Genomic DNA, 22,363 nt, shown 5'->3' with positions numbered 1-22,363 from the left:
TAACTAGTTTGGGAGCCCTCTAGTGGACTCACTTGCCTTTTGGCACCTTAGAGACTAACCAATTTATTTGAGCATAAGCTTTCGTGAGCTACATCTCACTTCATCGGATGCATCTGATGAAGTGAGCTGTTGCTCACGAAAGCTTATGGTCAAATAAATTGGTTAGTCTCTAAGGTGTCACAAGTACTCCTTTTCTTTTTGCAAATACAGACTAACACGGCTCTTACTCTGAAACCTGTCACTTGCCTTTTGTTATTGTAGCCATCAGACCCCTTCCAGAGCTGCAGTGTCATACTTAGGGCTCCTGGCAGGTTGCCCTCCCCCTCAGCTTCCTGTTCCCTTGTGGGAGGGGGAGGCCGCCCAGTGCTTCTTGCCCCAGGGAAGCAGGATCTGGCTGCCCTGGCTTCTCCCTCCCTTCTCCCTCCCTGCAAGGAGAGGGGCAGCCTTGTCAATTTCAGGGCTCCACGCTGGGAGCAGGGGGTGGGGGACCGGAAGCGGCCCTGGCTTCTCACCCCAGCTCCCAGCTGGGAGCAGGGACCAGGGACCAGCTGCCGAGGCTTCTCGTCCCGGCTGCGGGGTGGAGGTGTGTCCAGCTGCCCAAGCTCTTCAGGAGAGTGGGGTGGGAGGGGGGGCAGCTGAAATCTAGCTGCCTGGTTTTCTTGTCAATTTCACAGTTCCTGCTGTAAAATTGACAAGACAACCAACAGCCAATGTAAGTAACATAGTTTCTACACAGATACTGTGTCACCCTAACTATACTGACATAAGCCCTCTACCTCTTGTGGAGATGGAGTTATTATGTCGATGTAGTAGGGTATTTCAATTGGCGGGAGCAAGACTGTAGTGCAGACACTGACACAATTAGTTCAACGTAAGCTGCCTCATGTTGACCTAACTGTGTAATGTGGACCAAGCCTTAGTTTTTCATAGGGTATGTCTACCCTGACAATGCTACAGTGGCAAAGCTGCAGTGGTCCAGTGTAGTTCTCCCATCACTATAGGTAATCCATCTCCCCAAGAGGAGGTAGTTAGGTTGATGGAAGAATTCTTCTGTTGACCTAGCGTTGTCTACACCAGGGGTTAGGTTGCCATAGCTACGTCTCTTCAGATTTTTCACACCCTGCAGAAATGTAACTATGCTTATGTAAGTTTTCAGTGTAGACCAGCCCATAGAGCAGGGGTGGGCAAACTTTTTGGCCTGAGGGCCACATCGGGGTTCCGAAACTGTATGCTGGGCCAGGTGGGTAAGGCTGTGCCTCCCCAAACATCCTGGCCCCCGCCCTCTATCTTCCCCTTCCTGCTCCCTGACTGCCCCCCTCAGAACTCCCGACCCATCCAAACCCCCCTGCTCCCTGACTGCCCCAACCCCATCCACACCCCGCCCCTTGACAGGCCCCCCGGGACTCCCACACCTATCCAACCCCTCCTGCTCCCTGTCCCCTGACTGCCCCCCCAGACTCTCTGCCCCTTATACAGCCCCCCTGCTCCCCACCCCCTTACCATGCTACTCAGAGCACCAGGACTGGCAGCCGCACTGCCCAGAGCACTGGTGACATGGTGAGCTGAGGCTGCGGGGGAGGAGAGACAGCAGGGGAGGGGCCAGGGGCTAGCCTCCTCAGCCGGCAGCTCAAGGGCCAGGCAGAACGGTCCCGCGGGCCAGATGTGGCCCGTGGGCCGTAGTTTGCCCACCTCTGCCATTGAGTCTGTCATAAATATAAAGGGAAGGGTAACCAACTTCCTGTATACAGTGCTATAAAATCCCTCCTGGCCAGAGGCAAAACCCTTTCACCTGCAAACGGTTAAGAAGCTAAGATAACCTCGCTGGCACCTAACCCAAAATGACCAATAAAGGAACTAAATACTTTCAAATCTGGAGGGGGGGAACAAAGGGTTTGTCTGTCTGTGTGATGTTTTTGCCGGGAACAGATCAGGAATGCAGCCTTAAAACTCCTGTTAAGTTAGTAAGTAATCTATCTAGAAATGTGTTAAATTTCCTTTTGTTTAATGGCTGGTAAAATAAGCTGTGCTGGATGGACTGTATATTCCTGTTTTTGTGTCTTTTTGTAACTTAAGGATTTGCCTAACGGGAATCTCTATGTTTTAAATCTAATTACCCTGTGAGGTATTTACCATCCTAATTTTACAGAGATGATTCATTTACCTTTTCTTTAATTAAAATTCTTCTTTTAAAAACCTGATTGATTTTTCATTGTTCTTAAAATCCAAGGTTTGGGTCTGTGTTCATCTGTATAAATTGGTGAGAATTCTTATCAAGTCTTCCCCAGCAAAGGGGGTGTAGGGCTTGGGGGGATATTTTGGGGGAAGACGTCTCCAAGTGGGCTCTTTCCCTGTTCTTTGTTTAAAACGCTTGGTGGTGGCAGCATACGGTTCAAGGACAAGGCAAAGTTTGTACCTTGGGGAAGTTTTTAACTAAGCTGGTAAAAATAAATTTAGGGGGTCTTTCATGCAGGTCCCCACATCTGTACCCTAGAGTTCAGAGTGGGGAAGGAACCTTGACATGGTGGGAGAGCGGTGGGATCATTTTAAACCAGAGATCATTTTAAACCAGAAGCACAGCAGGATTTTAAAAGTTTTTGTAAAAGGTGATTGCAGCTGTACATTCTGTCTCTCTGCCTGGGGGACAGAGCAGCAGGCATAACAAAAAGGATTTTTCTGTAGGCTGAGAACAGCTATCAGAGAAAAATGTATTATGTTATAGCACAGCAAAATTTTACAAGCCAGTTTTTGTTTTGTTTTGTTTTCTTTCTAACTCTCGGGTGTAAAGTTAGTTTAAAAAAAGAGGTTGGATCACAGACTGCACTGTTCAACAGAAGCTGGAATTAGCCAGATTTGAGGAAGAGGAAAAATAAAAGAAACACGAAAGACGGGTAGAACTCAGACAGATGGAAATGGAGGCCAAAAAAAAAAAAAAAGAAATGGAGGCCAAAGAAAAAAAATGGAGGCTGCCCACAGGAGAGAAATGGAGCAAAGGAAAAAGAAAAGGAGGAGAAGGAAAAAGAGAGGAAGCGTGCACTGGAGATGGAGAAGGCAAAGGCTCAGCAGAATATACTGAATAATGCTAATAATCCTTCCCCAACAATCCACAAATGGGAGTGACTATGTCCACATTATCATAGAATATTAGGGTTGGAAGGGACCTCAGGAGGTCATCTAGTCCAACCCCCTGCTGAAAGCAGGACCAATCCCCAATTTTTGCCCCAGATCCCTAAATGGCCCCCTCAAGGATTGAACTCACAACCCTGGGTTTAGCAGACCAATGCTCAAACCACTGAGCTATCCCTCCCCCTGATGAAGCCAGTGATATTGCTGAATATTTTCTCACCTTTGAGAGACTGTGCACACTCCATCAAATTCCTGAAGCTCACAAGATGACCACATTGGTTGCAAAATTGACTGGAAGAGCTCTGGACATATTCAATAAGATGCCTATTGAGGAGGCTTCTTACAACAATAAATTCAAAGATTTGGTTTTAAAACAATTTCAAGTTATACCTGAAACTTACAGAGTAAAATTTAGAGCCCTTAAGAGAGGACCTGGACTAAGTAATGTGGCTTATGTAAACCAGATGAGAGATCTGTTTGATAAATGGCTCAACAGACGGGCTGTAACTAACTTTGGAGGAATGAGGAATTTGATGATACAGGAGCAATTCCTAAATATGTCCAAGGAGGATATAAAACAGTGTTTATGGGATAAGAAAATGGACTCAGCAGAAAGTCTTTTTTCTTATGCTGATCAATATGAGCAGTCCCAGATCGCCAGAGAGGCAGGGCAAGCTGGAACAAAATGGGTGGAGGGAGGAGAGAGCAACAACCCTGGTCGCAGTTGGAGCCAATACCAGAAGGGACACCCTCAGACCACACCCTACTACTGGGAGCAGCCCAAGGCCCCAACCCCAAGGAACACTCCAGACACCTTATCATCCCACCACACCATTCTCCAGCAATCCACCTCGCCCCAGTGACCCGTCAGCTGGACGATGTTTTAAATGTAACGAGCCGGGGCATGTAAAGGCCAACTGCTCCAAGAACCCCAACAGATTACAGTTCATTGCACCGAAATCACACCAGAGGTCCTCAGGCCCAGATGCCTCCCAGATACCCTCAGAGCGGAGGGAAACTGTAAGTGTGGGCGGGAAGAAGGTCACAGCATGGAGGGACACCGGAGCACAAGTGTTGGCTATTCATGCTTCCTTAGTGGACCCCAATTTAATCGACCCAGAGGTCCAAGTGACGATTTAACCCTTCAAGTCAAACTCTTTCAGTTTGCCTACGGCCAAGTTGCCGGTCCAGTACAAGGGCTGGTCAGGAACGTGAACTTTTGCAGTCTATGATAATTATCCCATCCCCATGCTACTGGGGGAAGACTTGGCCAATTGTGTGAAGCTAGCCAAGAGAGTGGGAATGGTCACCCGCAGCCAGGCTAAGCAAGCTGTCACACCTAGCTCTATTCCGGAAACTTCTACCAGGGCCCAGTCAAAGGTGATAAAACCAGACCCCATGCCAACGTCTGCAACAGCAGTAGTGGATCCAGTCACAGAAACCCAGACAGAGCCAGTTTCAAAACCGAAACCGGCGGAACAACCAGCACCAGAACCATTGCCAACACTGAATCTAGTACTTGCAACCCCAACACCAGAGGGCCAAAAAGCATTCCTTCAAAGTAGGGGACCAGGTAATGGTCTTAAAGGTGCTCCAGGCCCATAAAATGGAAGTGTCGTGGGAAGGGCCATTCACGGTCCAGGAGCACCTGGGAGCTGTTAATTATCTCATAGCATTCCCCACCTCCAGCCGAAAGTCTAAGGTGTACCATATTAATTCTCTAAAGCCCTTTTATTCCAGAGAATTAAAGTTTTGTCAGTTTACAGCCCGGGGAGCAGATAACGCTAAGTGGCCTAAAGGTGTCTACTACAAAGGAAAAAGTGATGGTGGCGTGAAACAGGTAAACCTCTCCATGACCTTGGGCGTATGCAGCGACAGCAGATCCAGGAGCTGAGCACTAGCTACGTGCCAACATTCTCAGCCACCCCAGGACTGACTGAACGGGCATACCACTCCATTGACACAGTTAATGTTCACCCAATTAAAGCCCAACCTTACTGGGTGTCTCCTCAAGCTAAAACTGCTATAGAATGGGAGATCCAGGATATGCTACAGATGGGTGTAATCTGCTCATCTGGCAGTGCCTGGGCCTCTCCAGTGGTTCTAGTTCCCAAACCAGATGGGAAAATACGTTTTTGCGTAAACTACCGTAAGCTAAATGCTGTAACTCGCCCAGACAACTATCCAATGCCACGCACAAATGAACTATTGAAAAAACTGGGATGGGCCCGGTTCATCTCTACCTTGAACTTAACCAAGGGGTACTGGCAGGTACTGGTAAATAAATCCGCCAAGGAAAGGTCTGCCTTCATCACACATGTTGGGCTGTATAAATTTAATGTGCTCCCTTTCGGGCTGCAAAATGCACCCGCCACCTTCCAAAAACTTGTAGATGGTCTCCTAGCGGAATTGAAGAAATATACAGTCGCCTACCTTGATGATGTGGCCATATTTTCGGATTCCTGGGCAGAACACCTAAAACACCTACAAAAAGTCTTCGAGCGCATAAGGGAGGCAGGACTAACTGTTAAGGCTAAGAAGTGTCAAATAGGCCTAAACAGAGTGACTTACCTTGGACACCAGGTGGGTCAAGAAACTATCAACCCCCTACAGGCCAAAGTGGATGCTATCCAAAAGTGGCCTGTCCCAAAGTCAAAGAAACAGGTTCAATCCTTCTTAGGCTTGGCCGGATATTACAGGCAATTTGTATCGCAAAACAGCCAAATCGCCGCCCCACTGACAGACCTAACCAAAAAAAACCCAGCCAAATGCAGTTCAGTAAACTAAAAAGTGTCAACAGGCCTTTAACCAGCTTAAAGCGACACTCATGTCTGACCCTGTGCTAAGGGCCCCAGACTTTAACAAAAACTGTTCCTAGTAACCACAGATGCATCCAAGCATGGTGTGGGAGCAGTCTTAATGCAAAAAGAACCAAATCAAAAGTTCCATCCTGTCGTGTTTCTCAGCAAAAAGCTGTCTGAGAGGGAAAGTCACTGGTCAATCAGTGAAAAGGAATGTTATGCCATTGTCTACGCTCTGGAAAAGCTACGCCCATAGGTTTGGGGACGGCGTTTCCACCTGCATACCGACCATGCTGTGCTACAGTGGCTTCATACTGCCAAGGGAAATAAGAAAAAACTTATTCGGTAAAGTTTAGCTCTCCAAAATTTTAATTTCAACATACAACACATCTGAAAAGCTTCTAACAAAGTGGCTGATGCACTCTCCCATAAAAGTTTCCCAAAATCAACTGGTTAAAATGGTCCTTAAAATGTATAAAATATTGTTAGTCTTTATACAGTTAGTAGTATATTTAAAGGTGCATGTGTCTTATTAACTCTGTTTTCTCCTAAAGCTCCAAAAAGAAATCACAGCCAGTGTTTCACCGTATCTGTGATTTGGGGGCGTGTCATAAATATAAAGGAAAGGGTAACCACCTTTCTGTATACAGTGCTATAAAATCCCTCCTGGGCAAAGGCAAAACCCTTTCACCTGTAAAGGGTTAAGAAGGTAAAATAACCTCTCTGGCACCTAACCCAAAATGACCAATAAAGGAACTAAATACTTTCAAATCTGGAGTGGGAGTGAACAAAGGAGTGGGTGTGAACAAAGGGAGTCTGTCTGTATAATGCTTTTGCTGAAAACAAATAAAAAATGCAGCCTTACAACTCCTGTTAAGTTAGTAAGTAATCAAGCTAAAAATGCGTTAAATTTCCATTTGTTTAATGGCTGGTAAAATAAGCTGTGCTGGATGGAATGTATATTCCTGTTTTTGTGTCTTTTTGTAACGTAAGGATTTTCCTAATGGGAATCTCTATGTTTTAAATCTAATTACTTTGTGAGATATTTACCATCCTAATTTTACAAAGGTGATTCTTTTACCTTTTCTTTAAAATTCTTCTTTTAAAAACCTAATTAATTTTTCATTGTTTTTAAAATCCAAGGGTTAGGGTCTGTGTTCACCTGTATAAATTGGTGAGAATTCTTATCAAGCCTTCCCCAGAAAAGGGCGTGTAGGGCTTGGGGGAATATTTGGGGGAAAGACGTCTCCAAGTGGGCTCTTTCCCTGTTCTTTGTTTAAAACGCTTGGTGGTGGCAGCATACAGTTCAAGGCCAAGGCAAAGTTTGTACCTTGGGGAAGTTTTTAACCTAAGCTGGTAAAAATAAACTTAGGGGGTCTTTCATGCAGTTACATACATACATACATCTGTACCCTAAAGTTCAGAGTGGGGAAGAAACCTTCACAGAGTCATAGATTCAATGGCCAGAAAGGACCCGTTCTGATCATCTAGTCCTACTTCCTGTGTAACACGGGCCCTAGAACTTCTGCAAAATAATTCCTAGGGCAGATCTTTAAGAAAAAAAATTCCAATCTTGAATTAAAAATTGTCACTGACGGAAAATGCACCACAACCCTCGGGAAATTGTTCATAAATTGTTCTAATGGTTACTTTCTGTCACTGTTAAAAAATTACACCTTAGGTAGGCCTATGTATTTGTATATAAACACTGTTATTTGGAATCCAACTGTGTGTGGTTCCCCCCTATTACTAACGTTGTGTAGAGAGCAAAGGTACTGTACTGCCATTCCTTATTTTAGTGGGTGGAGAAAAGGGGAAATTAGAGAGCTCTGAGTTACTTGTCATTGAGGAGGAGGGGGATACACAAGGATTTTGTCAGCTGGGGAAGGGCTGGGATGCTTTTCAGGGGCAGAGGTATGTTGATCCTTCCATGTCCTATCTGCCTTGCCAATGCCCATCCCCCATTACCGTACAATTTATGTTAAAAATACAATGTTGACACCCATTTTATTAATGCGTTTCTAGTCTCCCAGATCCACACCCTATTTTCCCTGTCCCATTTCAGAGTAACAGCCATGTTAGTCTGTATTCGTAAAAAGAAAAGGAGTACTTGTGGCACCTTAGAGACTAACCAGTTTATTTGAGCATGAGCTTTCGTGAGCTACAGCTCACTTCATCGGATGCATAGCATATCGTGGAAACTGCAGAAGACATTATATACACACAGAGACCATGAAACAAAACTTCCTCCCACCCCACTCTCCTGCTGGTAACAGCTTATCTAAAGTGATCATCAAGTAGAGCCATTTCCAGCACAAATCCAGGTTTTCTCACCCTTCCCCCCCCCCCCCCCCCCCACACACATACAAACTCACTCTCCTGCTGGTAATAGCCCATCCCTCTTTGAAACCTCTCTTTATAATGCGCATGATAATCAAGGTGGGTCATTTCCAGCACTAATCCAGGTTTTCTCACCCCCCCCCCCACACCCCCCTCCAAAAACCACACACACTGCGGGGGAGTGAGGTGGGAGGAAGTTTTGTTTCATGGTCTCTGTGTGTATATAATGTCTTCTGCAGTTTCCACGATATGCTATGCATCCGATGAAGTGAGCTGTAGCTCACGAAAGCTCATGCTCAAATAAACTGGTTAGTCTCTAAGGTGCCACAAGTACTCCTTTTCTTTTTCCCTGTCCCAGTGACTCTCGTATTCCAGATGCCTCTGAGCCATTTCGGGGAAGGGGGGCTCCGCTCTCTCAGCCATCCCCCGGACTGTCATGTATGGCAGATCCCGGCAGCATTGCGGGGTGTGCAGTCGGTGTGGCCAGTAGGATCCCTGCGAGCCTATTGACTGTCCGTATCTGGGAGCGTTCCCGCGACCTTGTGCAAGTCCCCTTGGAGAGCCAGGGCCCCGGAGCGGAACATTCCGGGAAATCTTCCCCGCCCCAGCCAAAGCAGGAGCACACACGAGAGAAGCGGGTTGGGGGTGTGCGTGGTGGGGGAAGGACGAGACGTGACGTCACCAATAACGTCACGCCTGGGGACCTTTTGCGATTGGCGGAAAGGGAAGGTTGTACCCCGAAGGTCACACTGGATTGGCTGCTGGCGGGGGGCTGCATCCCTCCTTCCCCCCCCAGTCTGTGCATAGCCTCGCTGGGCAGCCCCTGTGTTCCTTTGCGCAATTCCAGAGCCGGCGGCTCCCTTCTCCCCGTGTAAACCCCCGCTCCGCTGCCAGGTAGGTGCCGCGCTTCGCGCGTGGGCTGGGCTCTGCGTCTCCTGCAGTGGGGTCCTGCTGTAGCAGCAGGCGGCGGAGGTTTCCGTGGGGGGCCTCCAGGCCGCGCGTGGAGCTGTGCCTGCTGCTGGGTCTGGGCTGGACCTTGGAGGCCGCTCCGGCCCGGGTCAGTGCGGGACAGCGGGCTGGGCTGTGGGAGTCGCCCCCAGTGAATGTCCCTCTCTGCCTCCGAGCCCAGGCGGTGCCGTCCCGCCGTGGTGGGTCGGGCAGAACGGCCTGGCTTTCAGCTCCCTCCCTCCCCGCTCCTCGGCACAGCTGGACTCTGGAGGACAAGTTTGCATCTTCCTTTCTGGCAACAAAGTAGCCACGTTCGTCCCTGGTGGCGATCCCTGCAGCGAGCCTGGATTTTCCAGCTCGTGAGGTCTTTTCTGGCCAGTAATTTAGACTGACAGGGAGCAATCCATCAGAGAGAAAGCTGCGAAGGAGATTAAATGCTCCTTTTAGCTGCATCTCTAGATCAGGAGTTACATGCCGCCCTGTTCTAACATGGGGAAAACAAGTTTGGATCACGTCATATGTCTGGTTTCAGAGTAGCAGCCGTGTTAGTCTGTATTAGCAAAAAGAAAAGGAGTACTTGTGGCACCTTAGAGACTAACCAATTTATTTGAGCATAAGCTTTCGTGAGCTACAGCTCACTTCATCGGATGCATCATATGTCTGTTAGGAAAGAACTATTCGTGACCTCTGGCAAAGGTGTATGTGAATCTGAAAGTCACCATTGATTTAAAAATCCTTGGGGGGTGGGGGAATATAAAACCCATCAATCTGCTATTGCTTCAAGTAATAATTAATATAAGTATAACTGAAGGAGATTGGGGGAAAATATTTTTATATATCTTCACTTTGCACTGGGTACCTGACAGAATTCTTAGTTTTTTAACTAGTTGTTAAAGATGCAGCTGGAAAAACAGAAATTGGCAGTAGGATTCAGGCAGGTATTGATACATGGGATTGTTTAATTTCAAAACTAAATGCTTTGAATAATTATTTAAAAAAATGTAAAACTCATACCAACTTCATCAGTTTGTGGCACTAAAACTACCATTAGAAGAAAAGCCACATATTCAGTATGCCTTAAAAATTGCTGTCAATTTAAAAATATGTTGTAAATGTACTATCTTTAACATAATTAATGCAGCTAAGATTATTAAAAGTAAGAATTTTTTTAAAACCCATCTTGCCAAGCTTTGTATGTCTTGTACTTCTTTCAGTAAGGCCAGTGAAAATCAATGAGGTCAGTTTTGCTCTAAGACTTTAATAGTGTTTGAGTTTCAAAGGCTTCTGGGAATGTTTGTTTAAAAGCACCTATTTTTATTGGAACTCAGAAAGTTTCCACACTGTTTTCTTTTGGTCTGAGGTTTTATAAAATCTTGTTTTCAGGCCAAATTTAAGGTGACAGTGTCAAATGTCAAAATGTCAAAAATACAAAGCACTGTACAAATGGGAAAGAAGATTTTTGCATGCTAACTCTTCTGTCCTCCACCCCATCCAAGCAAGCAAACAAAACCCTATCCCCATGTGACCCATAATCAGCCAGTTAGTTTCTTGTACAAGTGGGCCTTCAGCAGGAAGGATGGTGTGCTTGCAGGCATTCTGCTCATAGGAAGGTGCTATGGAAGAATGTAAGTGAGAACTAAAAGATCATTACACTTTGCATTTCGAAGTAGCTTTCTCTGATACTGTAGGATGCTCACTATGTATTTCTTGCTATTGCTCTGATCTTGCAAAGATTTACAGGTTTCAGAGTAGCAGCCGTGTTAGTCTGTATCCACAAAAAGAAAAGGAGTACTTGTGGCACCTTAGCGACTAACAAATTTATTTGAGCATAAGCCTTCGTGAGCTACAGCTCATTTTATCGGATTTACAGACACTCCTAACTTGAAGTCCATGAGCAGTCCCACTGAGTTTAAAGGGCCTTTGTATGCTTAGTTAGATATGTGCATAGGTCTTCGCAAAACTGGGGTCTAAGAGCTAGATTTTCAAAGATGTCTAAATGCAGATAGGCATCTAGACCAGATCCTCAGTGGTATTCAGGCATCTAAGTATCTTTTGAGGATCTGGACCTTCGTGGGGTTTTCAAAAGTGCGTAGGCACCTAGGTCACAGTGATTTAAATTTAAATAGGGGTTGGGTGCCTAGGTATGCTTCTGTAAATACCTTTAAAGAAATGGCCCAAGGGCATTTGTCATTGATCATGTAGCACCCTTAACTGTACTTTATTGCTTTTTTATGAGTTAATCTCTTTTTTTTTTTATCACTACGCCAAGTGATAAGGAAGATATTTATAAGGTGGGGTGCTGATACATTTTTGGCTCTTGCATATTTATACTGGTGACTCAGTCTAACTGGCATTTTTGCTTAAGCCTCCAGCACTGATCACAAGTACAATAACTAGAATTAAAAAAATATACCTTGCACATGAGTAAAAACCTTTTGATATACCGATACTGGTGGTTTGATTTTTGTGAAGTAACCTAGCCAAAGTGAAGAGAAAATGAGACTTTGTAATGTTCTCTTACTATTTCAGTTGTGGTTTACGTTAGAGCTTATGTTTGGTAATGAAAGTAAATTCAGATTTCTATTGCACAGGAAATCTGGGAATATTAGTATTGTTAATCAGAAAATTGTGATAATTATTGCTGGTGTTACGATCATTGTAGTGATTAGTAGTTGAGTATGTTTTACAACAGATTTTTAAAGAGACGTGAACTTCTTGTACAAACAAAGTGGTTTCTAAGCACCCTTACAAGCCTGGTATCGTTTAACTACTTTGTCTTTGCTGCCATCAGGTTTTATTATGCTACGAACATTCAGAAACCCAACTGGTAAATGTGGGGTCCACCTTTTAAAGTGCCGTCACCATCATAAACCTGTACTGGCAATCAGGAGGGAAGACATTAGTGCTTGGGAAAGAAGAGCACCTCTAGCACCAAAGCATGTTAAGGAGCTAACAAATTTGGGATACAAAGTCTTAGTACAGCCATCAAACCGGAGAGCCATCCATGAAAAGGTAAGTTCTGCTGTGGTTCCCATTTAGAAGAACAAAAATGTAACATTGGTTTACTTAATTATGGTACTACAGCATTAAAGGATGTAAATAATAGCGAACATATGTTGTTATCTACTTCGTTATGTATTACAAAAGGGGGTCATTCTTTCCCACTGGCTAAAGCAATGTGAATCATTGGCTAGATCTGTAAGTATCCCAATATTGATGCCTATTCATAGTTCTTTGTTTTTTAGGTCTGTCCTGCCCTCCCTCAGCCTCCCAGCCTTCTATTGTCTAAATTCTCAATAGTTCTTTGCATAGGAACTTTGGGGTTTTATAAAAAGAAAAAGAGTACTTGTGGCACCTTTAAAGACTAACCAATTTATTTGAGCATAAGCTTTCGTGAACTACAGCTCACTTCATCGGATGCATAAAGTGGAAAATATAGTGAGGAGATTTATATGCACACAGACCATGCAAAAATGGATGTTTACCATACACATTGTAAGGAGAGTGATCATGTAAGATGAGCTATTACCAGCAGGAGAGTGGTGTGGGGGGAGAGAAAACCTTTTGAGGTGATAATCAAGGTGGGCCACTTCCAGCACATTTCCAGGAGTTAACAAGAAAGTCTGAGGAACAGTTGGGGGCGGCGGGGGGGAGGAATAAACAAGGGGAAATAGTTTTACTTTGTATAATGACGCAACCACTCCCAGTCTCTCTATTCAAGCCTAAGTTAATTGTATCCAATTTGCAAATTAATTCCAATTCAGCAGTCTGTCTTTGGAGTCTGTTTTTGAAGTTTTTTTGTTGAAGAATAGTCACTTTTAGATCAGAAATTGAGTGACCAGAGAGATTGAAGTCTTCTCCAACTGGTTTATGAATATTATAATTCTTGACATCTGATTTGTGTCCATTTATTCTTTTACGTAGAGACTGTCCAGTTTGACCAATGTACATGGCAGAGGGGCATTGCTGGCACATGATGGCATATATGTTGGCATACTGTGGGGCCATGCGGGCCATTACCCTCTGATCCCACTGAGGGTTACCAAAAGAAACTACAGCATTTGCTCAAGAAACATCCTGAAAAAGCACAAGAACAAATCCGCACAGACACATCCCTGGAACCCCGACCTGGGGTATTCTATCTGCTACCCAAGATCCATAAACCTGGAAATCCTGGGCGCCCCATCATCTCAGGCATTGGCACCCTGACAGCAGGATTGTCTGGCTATGTAGACTCCCTCCTCAGGCCCTACGCTACCAGCACTCCCAGCTATCTTCGAGACACCGCTGAGTTCCTGAGGAAACTACAATCCATCGGTGATTTTCCTGAAAACACCATCCTGTCCACTATGGATATAGAAGCCCTCTACACCAACATTCCACAAAAAGATGGACTACAAGCCGTCAGGAACAGTATCCCTGATAATGTCACGGCAAACCTGGTGGCTGAACTTTTGTGACTTTGTCCTCACCCATAACTATTTCACATTTGGAGACAATGTATAGCTTCAAATCAGCGGCACTGCTATGGGTACCCGCATGGTCCTACAGTATGCCAACATTTTTATGGCTGACTTAGAACAACGCTTCCTCAGCTCTCGTCCCCTAATGCCCCTACTCTACTTGCACTATATTGATGACATCTTCATCATCTGGACCCATGGAAAAGAAGCTCTTGAGGAAGTCCACCATGATTTCAACAATTTCCATCCCACCATCAACCTCAGCCTGGACCAGTCCACACAAGAGATCCACTTCCTGGACACTACAGTGCTAATAAGCAATGGTCACATAAACACCACCCTATCCCGGAAACCTACTGACCGCTGTTCCTACCTACATGCCTCCAGCTTTCACCCAGACCACACCACACGATCCGTTGTCTACAGTCAAGCTCTACGATACAACCGCATTTGCTCCAACCCCTCAGACAGAGACCAACACCTACAAGATCTCTATCAAGCATTCTTACAACTACAATACCCACCTGCTGAAGTGAAGAAACAGATTGACAGAGCCAGAAGAGTACCCAGAAGTTACCTACTACAGGACAGGCCCAACAAAGAAAATAACAGAACGCCACTAGCCATCACCTTCAGCCCCCAACTAAAACCTCTCCAACGCATTATCAAGGATCTACAACCTATCCTGAAGGACGACCCATCACTCTCACAAATCTTGGAAGACAGGCCAGTCGTTGCCTACAGACAGCCCCCCAACCTGAAGCAAATACTCACCAGCAACCACACACCACACAACAGAGAACCACTAACCCAGGAACCTATCCTTGCAACAAAGCCCGTTGCCAACTGTGCCCACATATCTATTCAGGAGACACCATCATAGGGCCTAATCTCATCAGCCACACTATCAGAGGCTCGTTCACCTGCACATCTACCAATGTGATTTTTGCCATCATGTGCCAGCAATGCCCCTCTGCCATGTACATTGGTCAAACCGGACAGTCTCTACGTAAAAGAATAAATGGACACAAATCAGATGTCAAGAATTATAACATTCATAAACCAGTTGGAGAAGACTTCAATCTCTCTGATATCTCGATTTCTGATCTAAAAGTGACTATTCTTCAACAAAAAAACTTCAAAAGCAGACTCCAACGAGAGACTGCTGAATTGGAATTAATTTGCAAATTGGATACAATTAACTTAGGCTTGAATAGAGACTGGGAGTGGTTGCGTCATTATACAAAGTAAAACTATTTCCCCTTGTTTATTCCCCCCCACCCCCACCCCCATTGTTCCTCAGATGTTCTTGTTAACTCCTGGAAGTGTGCTGGAAATGGCTCACCTTGATTATCACTTCAAAAGGTTTTCTCTTCCCCCACACCACTCTCCTGCTGGTAATAGCTCATCTTACATGATCACTCTCCTTACAATGTGTATGGTAAACATCCATTTTTGCATGGTCTGTGTGTATATAAATCTCCTCACTATATTTTCCACTTTATGCATCCGATGAAGTGAGCTGTAGCTCACGAAAGCTCATGCTCAAATAAATTGGTTAGTCTCTAAGGTGCCACAAGTACTCCTTTTTCTTTTTGCGAATACAGACTCACACGGCTGCTACTCTGAAACCTTTGGGGTTTTATGTAATTCATGATGTCCCATATAACTGTGGTTTTTGTCTTTTTTTTTTTTTTTTTTCCTTGCTGCCTGAATTCAGGCAGAGTATTTCCGCTGATGCTGTGTGTAGCTGTGACAGAAAAAGTGTGCCCCCTCCCCGCCCCGCACCCGATCCTATTAATTCATCTGAGTTAAATAGAAATGATTGCAAAGCCCTGTTAAGTTGCAGGCCACCATGTTTGAAGCCTTGCTAGCTGGCTGTATTGTAGTCACACTAGCCTGACCCTTAATGAGGCATTTGTGTTAAGCTAACGCAATTGTGAGATATACCCTTTTTACTTATCAAGTCAGGGTCTGAGAGTGGGAGGAATATATTTGAGGCAAAAAAACCAAAAGACAACCTACTGTCCAGTCTTTAAGGATTTGTACTCTAACCAGATGTTTTAAGTAACAACCACATTTACACCAAAGATAACTTACTTTGTGTAAATCTATTGATTTTTGTTATGCTAATGTTCAGCCTGGTCCCACTGTCACTTGAAGTCAGTGGGAGTTGTCAAGGTTCCCTCCCCACTCTGAACTCTAGGATACAGATGTGGGGACCCACATGAAAGATCCCCCTAAGCTTATTCCTACCAGCTTAGGTTAAAACTTCCCCAAGGCACAAGTTCTTTGCCCTTAGACGGTATGCTGCCACCACCAAGTGATTTAATAAAGAATCAGGGAAAGGATCACTGGGAGTTCCTATTTCCCCCAAATATCCCCCCACGCCCTTGCACCCCCTTTCCTGGGGAAGCTTGAGAATAATATCCTAACCAATTAGTTACAAAGTGATCACAGAACCAAACCCTTGGGTCTTAGGATAATGGAGAAAAGAAGGATTTTATTTAAAAGAAAAAAGGGGGGGGGTGTTAAAAATCACCTCTGTAAAATCAGGATGGAAAATAACTTCATAGGGTAACAAAAGATTCAAAAACACAGCAGAACTTCCTCTAGGCTTAGTTTCAAAGTTACAGAAAACAGGAATAAACCTCCCTCCAGTAAAGGAAAAATTCACAAGCAGAACAAAAGATAATGTAACATGACTCGCCTGGCTTTTACTTACAATTTTTGTAATATGAGAGACTTCTAGGATGGTTTATAGGACAATGAATTTTCTGACCTGATGTTTCTCTGCTTCCCAAGAGAACACACAAAACAAAGCCTTCTTCTCCCCCCCCTACAAGATTTGAAAGTATCTTCATTCCCCATTGGTCCTTTTGATCAGGTGCCAACCAGGTTATTTGAGCTTCTTAACCCCTTACAGGTAAGGAGGAATTCTAGGCTATCCTTAGCTGTATGGTTATCATGCTGCTTCCACTGAAGTTGATGACAGGAGTCTTGCCATCAACTTCAGTGGAAGCAGCATGATAAGGCACAGAGATGGGAGCAGAAGCCCTAGCTTCTGTAACTCACTGTATGACTGTGGACAAACAACCCAATTTCTGTGTCTTAGTTTCTTCATCTCAGAATGGAGATTGTGATGTTTTACCCACTTTTGAAGGAATGAAAACCTCCACAGTCTATTTATTATTAGTTATAAGATGGGCTGAATTCTGCCCCCAGGGACAATCCTATGCAATCCCAGTGAAATAATGTAGTGTGACTGGGATCCAAGGGCGGGGCACACTGAGATTGCTCAATTAGGGCAAACTGCAAAGAATGGGGAAGACAGTCCCCCAAACTGGTTATTCTAATATTTAGATTCACAGACCCAGCAACAAAACTGCTTCTACAATACCTTACTGGTTACCCAGAAGCCAAAAATACAGTTCCCTTAAAGCAACTGAGCCTTGAGCTCCCACCCAGGCAGCCAAGTCAGATATAATGAGGATTACTGACAATCCTGTTCATCATATAAAAACAATGCCATACAAACGCCTGTCTCACTTTCAGGTAACATTGTAAACAAGAAGTGGGCAGCATTATCTCCTCCTGCAAATGTAAACAAACTTGTTAGTCTGCGTGATTGGCTGAACAAGAAGTAGGACTGAGTGGACTTGTAGGCTCTAAAGTTTTACATTGTTTTGTTTTTGAATGTTGGGTTCTTTTTGTACATAATTCTACATTTGTAAATTCAACTTTCATGATAAAGAGATTGCACTACAGTAATTGTACTAGGTGAATTCGAAAAATACGATTTCTTTTGGTTTTTACAGTGCAAATATTTGTAATAAAAATATAAAGTGAGCACTGTACACTTTATATTCTATGTTGTAATTGAAATAAATATATTTGAAAATGTAGAAAGCATCCAAAATATTTAAATAAATGGTATTCTATTGTTTAACAGCATGATTAATCGCAATTAATTTTAGTCTCTTGACAGCCCTAATAGAAATCCAAGCTCTTCACTCTTAAATAAGTTTGTTTAGTAACAGGCCTTAACTTGTTTCTGTATCTTTCTGCTTCATAAGTTCTTTTAAGACCTCCTTTGTTTTTTCTGCATTACTGTCGAAGAATGAAAGTGTTTCTTAATGCTCTGTTTACAGGAATATATAAAAGCAGGTGGCATTATTCAGGAAGATATTTCTGAGGCATCTCTAATTGCGGGAGTGAAGAGACCTCCAGAGGATAAATTAATTCCCAAGAAGAACTATGCATTCTTCTCTCACACTATTAAAGCCCAAGAGGCAAACATGTCTCTATTGGATGAAATTCTAAGACAGGTAAATATTTTAGTAAGAAAGATCAGTGACTGTTACCACAAGGTAATAAACAGGATTAAACATAGAAGTGCAATGGAAAGTAACGTAGGTATTCATAGATATTTGAGCTTGCTTTTTATGATACACTAATAGAAAGTCTGTACTCTCCACAGTTGTTGTTTTAAGAGATGCATTTAATTTTTTAAGCTGTTTATATCGATTCTCTTAAGCTACAATATGGAAATAGTCAAGAGGGTGTTGTATATCCAAACACCAGCTATAGGGTATCTACAGCACATCACTTAGCTATGGGTTAGAACACATTGCTGCATCGCAGCATTTATATTGTAGGCTTCTGTTTTTATTCCTGAGGGAAATAAAAATTTTGCACACAATATTTAAAAATTCTACAAATTTTATTGGTAAATAAATAAATGTGGAGGCTCTAGCATGGCAGTGCGGAGCACAGGGGCACATGCCACTGGGAGATCACCCTGCAGCCCCACTCCCAAGACGTGGACCTGGCAATGAGACTGCACCTGACCCTGACGCAGCACAAGGGCTGGGCCTGCCCCAGAAACCCTCTGGGGCCCTGTCCCCCACGCCAGGTGCAGGAGGTGCGGGCAGGCAGGCTCAGCCCGGCAGGATCCAAGTGTGGAGGGCTTAGTGTGGAGGATCCAGGTGTGCGGTGAGAGGGATCTGTGTGGGGCAATCTAGGTGCGGGTGGCTTAGTGGGGGGTCCAAGTGCAGGTGGTTCTGGATGAAGAGGGGCTTGTTGCGGGCTTCTGGGTACAGGGGCATGGGACTTTTCAGAGGGCTTCAGGCAAAGGTGGTTGGGGCTCAGCGGAGGGGTGGGTCTGGGTGTGTGGGGCTTAGCGTGGGGGTTGGGTGCTGGGGGGGTGGGGCTTTGTAGGGTGGGGGTCCAGATGTAACTGGTTGGGGCTCTGGGGTGTGGCTTGTCAGGGTGGAGGTTTGAGTATGGAGAGTTCAATGGGGGGTCTGAGGGGTGGGAGTCCAGACACAGGGGGTTGGGGCTCAGCGGGGGAAGTTATGGGTTTGGGGCTTTTGGTGCAGGGGGGTCTGGGTATGGGGGGGGTCCAGATGCTTGGGGTTGGGCAGATGCGGGAGCAGCTTCTCCAACAGTGACCTCTCCCCCTGTGGCTGAGGAACGATGGGGATGAGAAGCTGTGTGCGTGTGCGCGCAGAGCTTCCTGCAGCTGGGGGAGGTTTCTGGCCCTGGCCCCTCCTTTCAGGGGAAGAAGTAGTCCTGGCCCCCTGCCTAGCTGGGACTGGCAGCTGAGCCCAGCACAGGGTATGAGCCAGCAGTCGGGGCATCCTCAGCATTTCTTTCTTTCCCCACCCCAGTTGTGCAGTTGTTTACCTCTCTGCCAGCTGCTCTGGGCACCCAAAACAATGCGCCTGCACTACTGGGGACGGGGTGAGTGACTGCTCGTGCAGCTTCCCTTTGCTTCCCTGTCAGAAAGTCATTTTTCTGAGGGGAAGCAAAGAAATCTGCAGGGGACATGAATTCTGCATGCGTGTAGTGATGCAGAATTCCCTCAGGAGTATATTTTGATATTTATAGCTGGGCTTTAAACATTCATTTTAGGCTGAAATTGCCATTCCTGGCCTCAGTCAGGGACTTAATTATCCCTCTTTACTTGTTGTTTTTATGATTCAAAGCGCTCAACTTGAAACTGATAGTCTTGGCTATAATACACTTTGAAAAGCTGCTTAAGTGCTGTATATGCTTTCCTAAGAGACATTCTCACGGTTAAAGAATATGGCTCTGATTCTGACCTTTCTTGCCAGAGTAAATTATGAGAGAAAAAAGATTGAAGTCCGTGTAACTGTACTTGTATACAGGATATTGATATCCAGTCTAAAGGGTCTGGTGTGCAGTCCTCATGTGACTGACTATCCCAAAGAAGCTAATTCTGCCTGATTAGGAACTGCAAATTTGGCTCTTTGCATGTTTCATAACATTGGGTAAAATCCTGGCCTCATGGAAGTTTTGCCACTTATTTCACTGGGACCAGGATCTCATCCTCTGTTTGTTCAGTACATTGATTTGAGCAACTAGTTGTCCCCGAGAACAGAGGTCATCTGTCTACAAAGAGCATGGGCAATAAAAGTGCAAGTGTCTCCCAACAAGCCACAACCTTGATCTTCCAACTTTTTTGGGGAGAGGGTGCATGGATACTGGAATCAGATGTAACATTTACTCTTGTCTCACTTCTGAGATTGACAATGAGTGTCTTATTTGTGAGGCGGCAAATGTCCCATTAGGACTGAATCACCCTGCCATTTGGTCGGGATGCTGCTGTTTGTGGGTTATGACATCTGGGTCAGATCCTCATCTGGTGTCAGTCAGTGTAGCTCTGTTCGTGAGCTGCTGATATTCACCAGATGAAGATCTGCCCCTCTGGATTCCTCGAAGATGGTCATGTTTCATTCCAATGATCTGCTGATTGCTGTACTAACATTTTTATTTCTTAACTTAAAAGTGTTATGGAGACTCTGGTTATAAACCAAGCAAGCCAAAAATCAACATGTTCTTAAAAAAAACTTTTTTTTTTCCTACAGTTGAAAACTCAGTCCTGTGCATGTGTGTGTTTCATGCACAAAACATGGCAGAAGATGCATATAAAAGTAGTTCCCAGAGAAGCAGTTATATCCTTGGTTTTGCTGTTTAAAATCAAACTTTTAGTGAAAACATAAAAGCAACTTTTTATGTATTTTCAGGAAATTCGATTGATTGACTATGAGAAAATGGTTGATCACAGAGGAATACGAGTGGTAGCCTTCGGACAGTGGGCTGGTGTAGCAGGTATAGTGCGCTATACAATAAGTAGGCCTAGGATTAATAATGCTTCACCAACATCAGCACCTTTTCAGTTTACATTAACTTCCTGAGAATCCAGGCCTGTGGTGCTTTTTATAGCTGCTGTGCAGCTCCTGAGAATCTTTCTAGTCTGTTGCTAATTCCCGGCACACAGTATAGTCAGCGTCCTGAGGATTCTGCCTAACTCCATTATTTTACTTCCTATTAAGTTCCACCTATCTATACAGAAGCAGTATTTCTCTTGCCAGGAGAGTAGATACTCCACCTCACTGGAAGGAGAATCAGTGACCCTAGGCCAACAGAATGTGTGCTCTAGAAAGAAATGTCTGTCACCCTCCCTGTGAGCCAAAGTGTGTGGTGGAGTACAACACACGTGCTAATCAGCCCTCTTTTTTGTGACATGGTCCTGATCGCTTTGTATTAAAGTATTTATTGTTTTTCCACTGTACCTCCAAAAAGCTCACTACTCTTCAGTGGAATTTACCGGTGTGGGCTTTTTTTCCTCCCCCTCCCCACATGGTTGTTCTCTCCCCTCCCTACCAAAAAGAAAATATATTGGCATGTTTGAGGGATGCCAAATGGAGGACTGAGATCCAAGTCTGCTACTGAACCTGTTTTATCTTGAGTCAAGGAAGATCTTGGGTATCAGTCACTGTAGATCCTATATGTCCATTCTTAATTATATTAACTGTATAATTCTGAAATAGGAATGATCAATATTTTACATGGAATGGGATTACGATTTCTTGCCCTGGGACATCACACTCCTTTCATGGTAGGATTTTTACATAATATCACTTAAACATTTTAGTAAAAAGAAATATCATGGGCTCTGGACAAACACATTGATGAGAACCCTTTGTGTCTGGTTTCAGCACATTGGTATGGCTCATAACTACAGGAACAGCAGCCAGGCTGTGCAGGCAGTGCGGGATGCTGGCTATGAAATCTCTCTGGGTTTGATGCCAAAGTCGATTGGACCCTTAACATTTGTGTTTACAGGCACTGGTAACGTTTCTAAGGTAAGATGCCTTCCCCCCCACCAATGTAATACTCATTTTTGCTGTATCTTTTTACCTAAGTCCTATTTCTGAATCTTGTATGCATCAGACTCACTGTATGCAATTTCATGATAGATGTAATTTGTGCAGTACTCTTGCTTCTAGGCTTTTTGCCATGATATGATATGAATTCCCAGTTACCCTAGACTTGTGCTTGTAGAGGAGCTATGATACTGGTTACTAGTCATGAATCCTATAAACCAGGCTGCACTGTCAAGGAGAGCTGCTCCTCACCCCCTTAAATGCTATAGAATGGTTAAGGATGACTATGTGGGAGAACTTCTGTTTGCTTTATCGGTCTGTATATATTATTCCTCAAAGAAGGTTAGACTTCCGCATTATTTATGTGGTGTAAGACTTGATGTTACTCTACCTTAAAGGATGGATGGTTGATCCAATGGATGGGTTACGCTCTCCACTACCCCTGAGATGCAGGCATCCACAGAAGCTCTTTGCCTTTTGGGGCTGGGTGGTG

The 22,363-nt window shown here is 44.4% G+C and overlaps 1 protein-coding gene across 4 annotated transcripts in view; it reads left to right on the top strand.

The window, feature by feature from the left end:
• Positions 1–8,992: 8,992 nt before the first annotated feature.
• AASS (aminoadipate-semialdehyde synthase) overlaps positions 8,993–22,363 on the top strand; it is a 53,738-nt gene continuing 40,367 nt past the window's right edge. For 3 of the 4 annotated variants that reach the window (XM_037888957.2, XM_037888959.2, XM_037888958.2), the window contains exons 1-6: positions 9,019–9,158; positions 12,004–12,224; positions 17,827–18,003; positions 20,728–20,812; positions 21,535–21,602; positions 21,703–21,849. In XM_037888957.2, coding sequence (XP_037744885.1) covers positions 12,012–12,224; positions 17,827–18,003; positions 20,728–20,812; positions 21,535–21,602; positions 21,703–21,849 — 690 coding nt within the window. In that variant the 5' untranslated portion in view covers positions 9,019–9,158; positions 12,004–12,011. Of the gene's footprint in view, positions 9,159–12,003; positions 12,225–17,826; positions 18,004–20,727; positions 20,813–21,534; positions 21,603–21,702; positions 21,850–22,363 lie in introns of all 4 variants that reach the window. The other variant, XM_007068674.4, reaches the window with a different exon arrangement.

Source organism: Chelonia mydas, chromosome 1 (assembly GCF_015237465.2).
Source record: "Chelonia mydas isolate rCheMyd1 chromosome 1, rCheMyd1.pri.v2, whole genome shotgun sequence".
Lineage (NCBI taxonomy): Eukaryota > Metazoa > Chordata > Testudines > Cheloniidae > Chelonia > Chelonia mydas.
The sequence above is the reverse complement of the archived record's forward strand: the minus strand, read 5'-3'. Positions and strand labels throughout refer to the sequence as shown.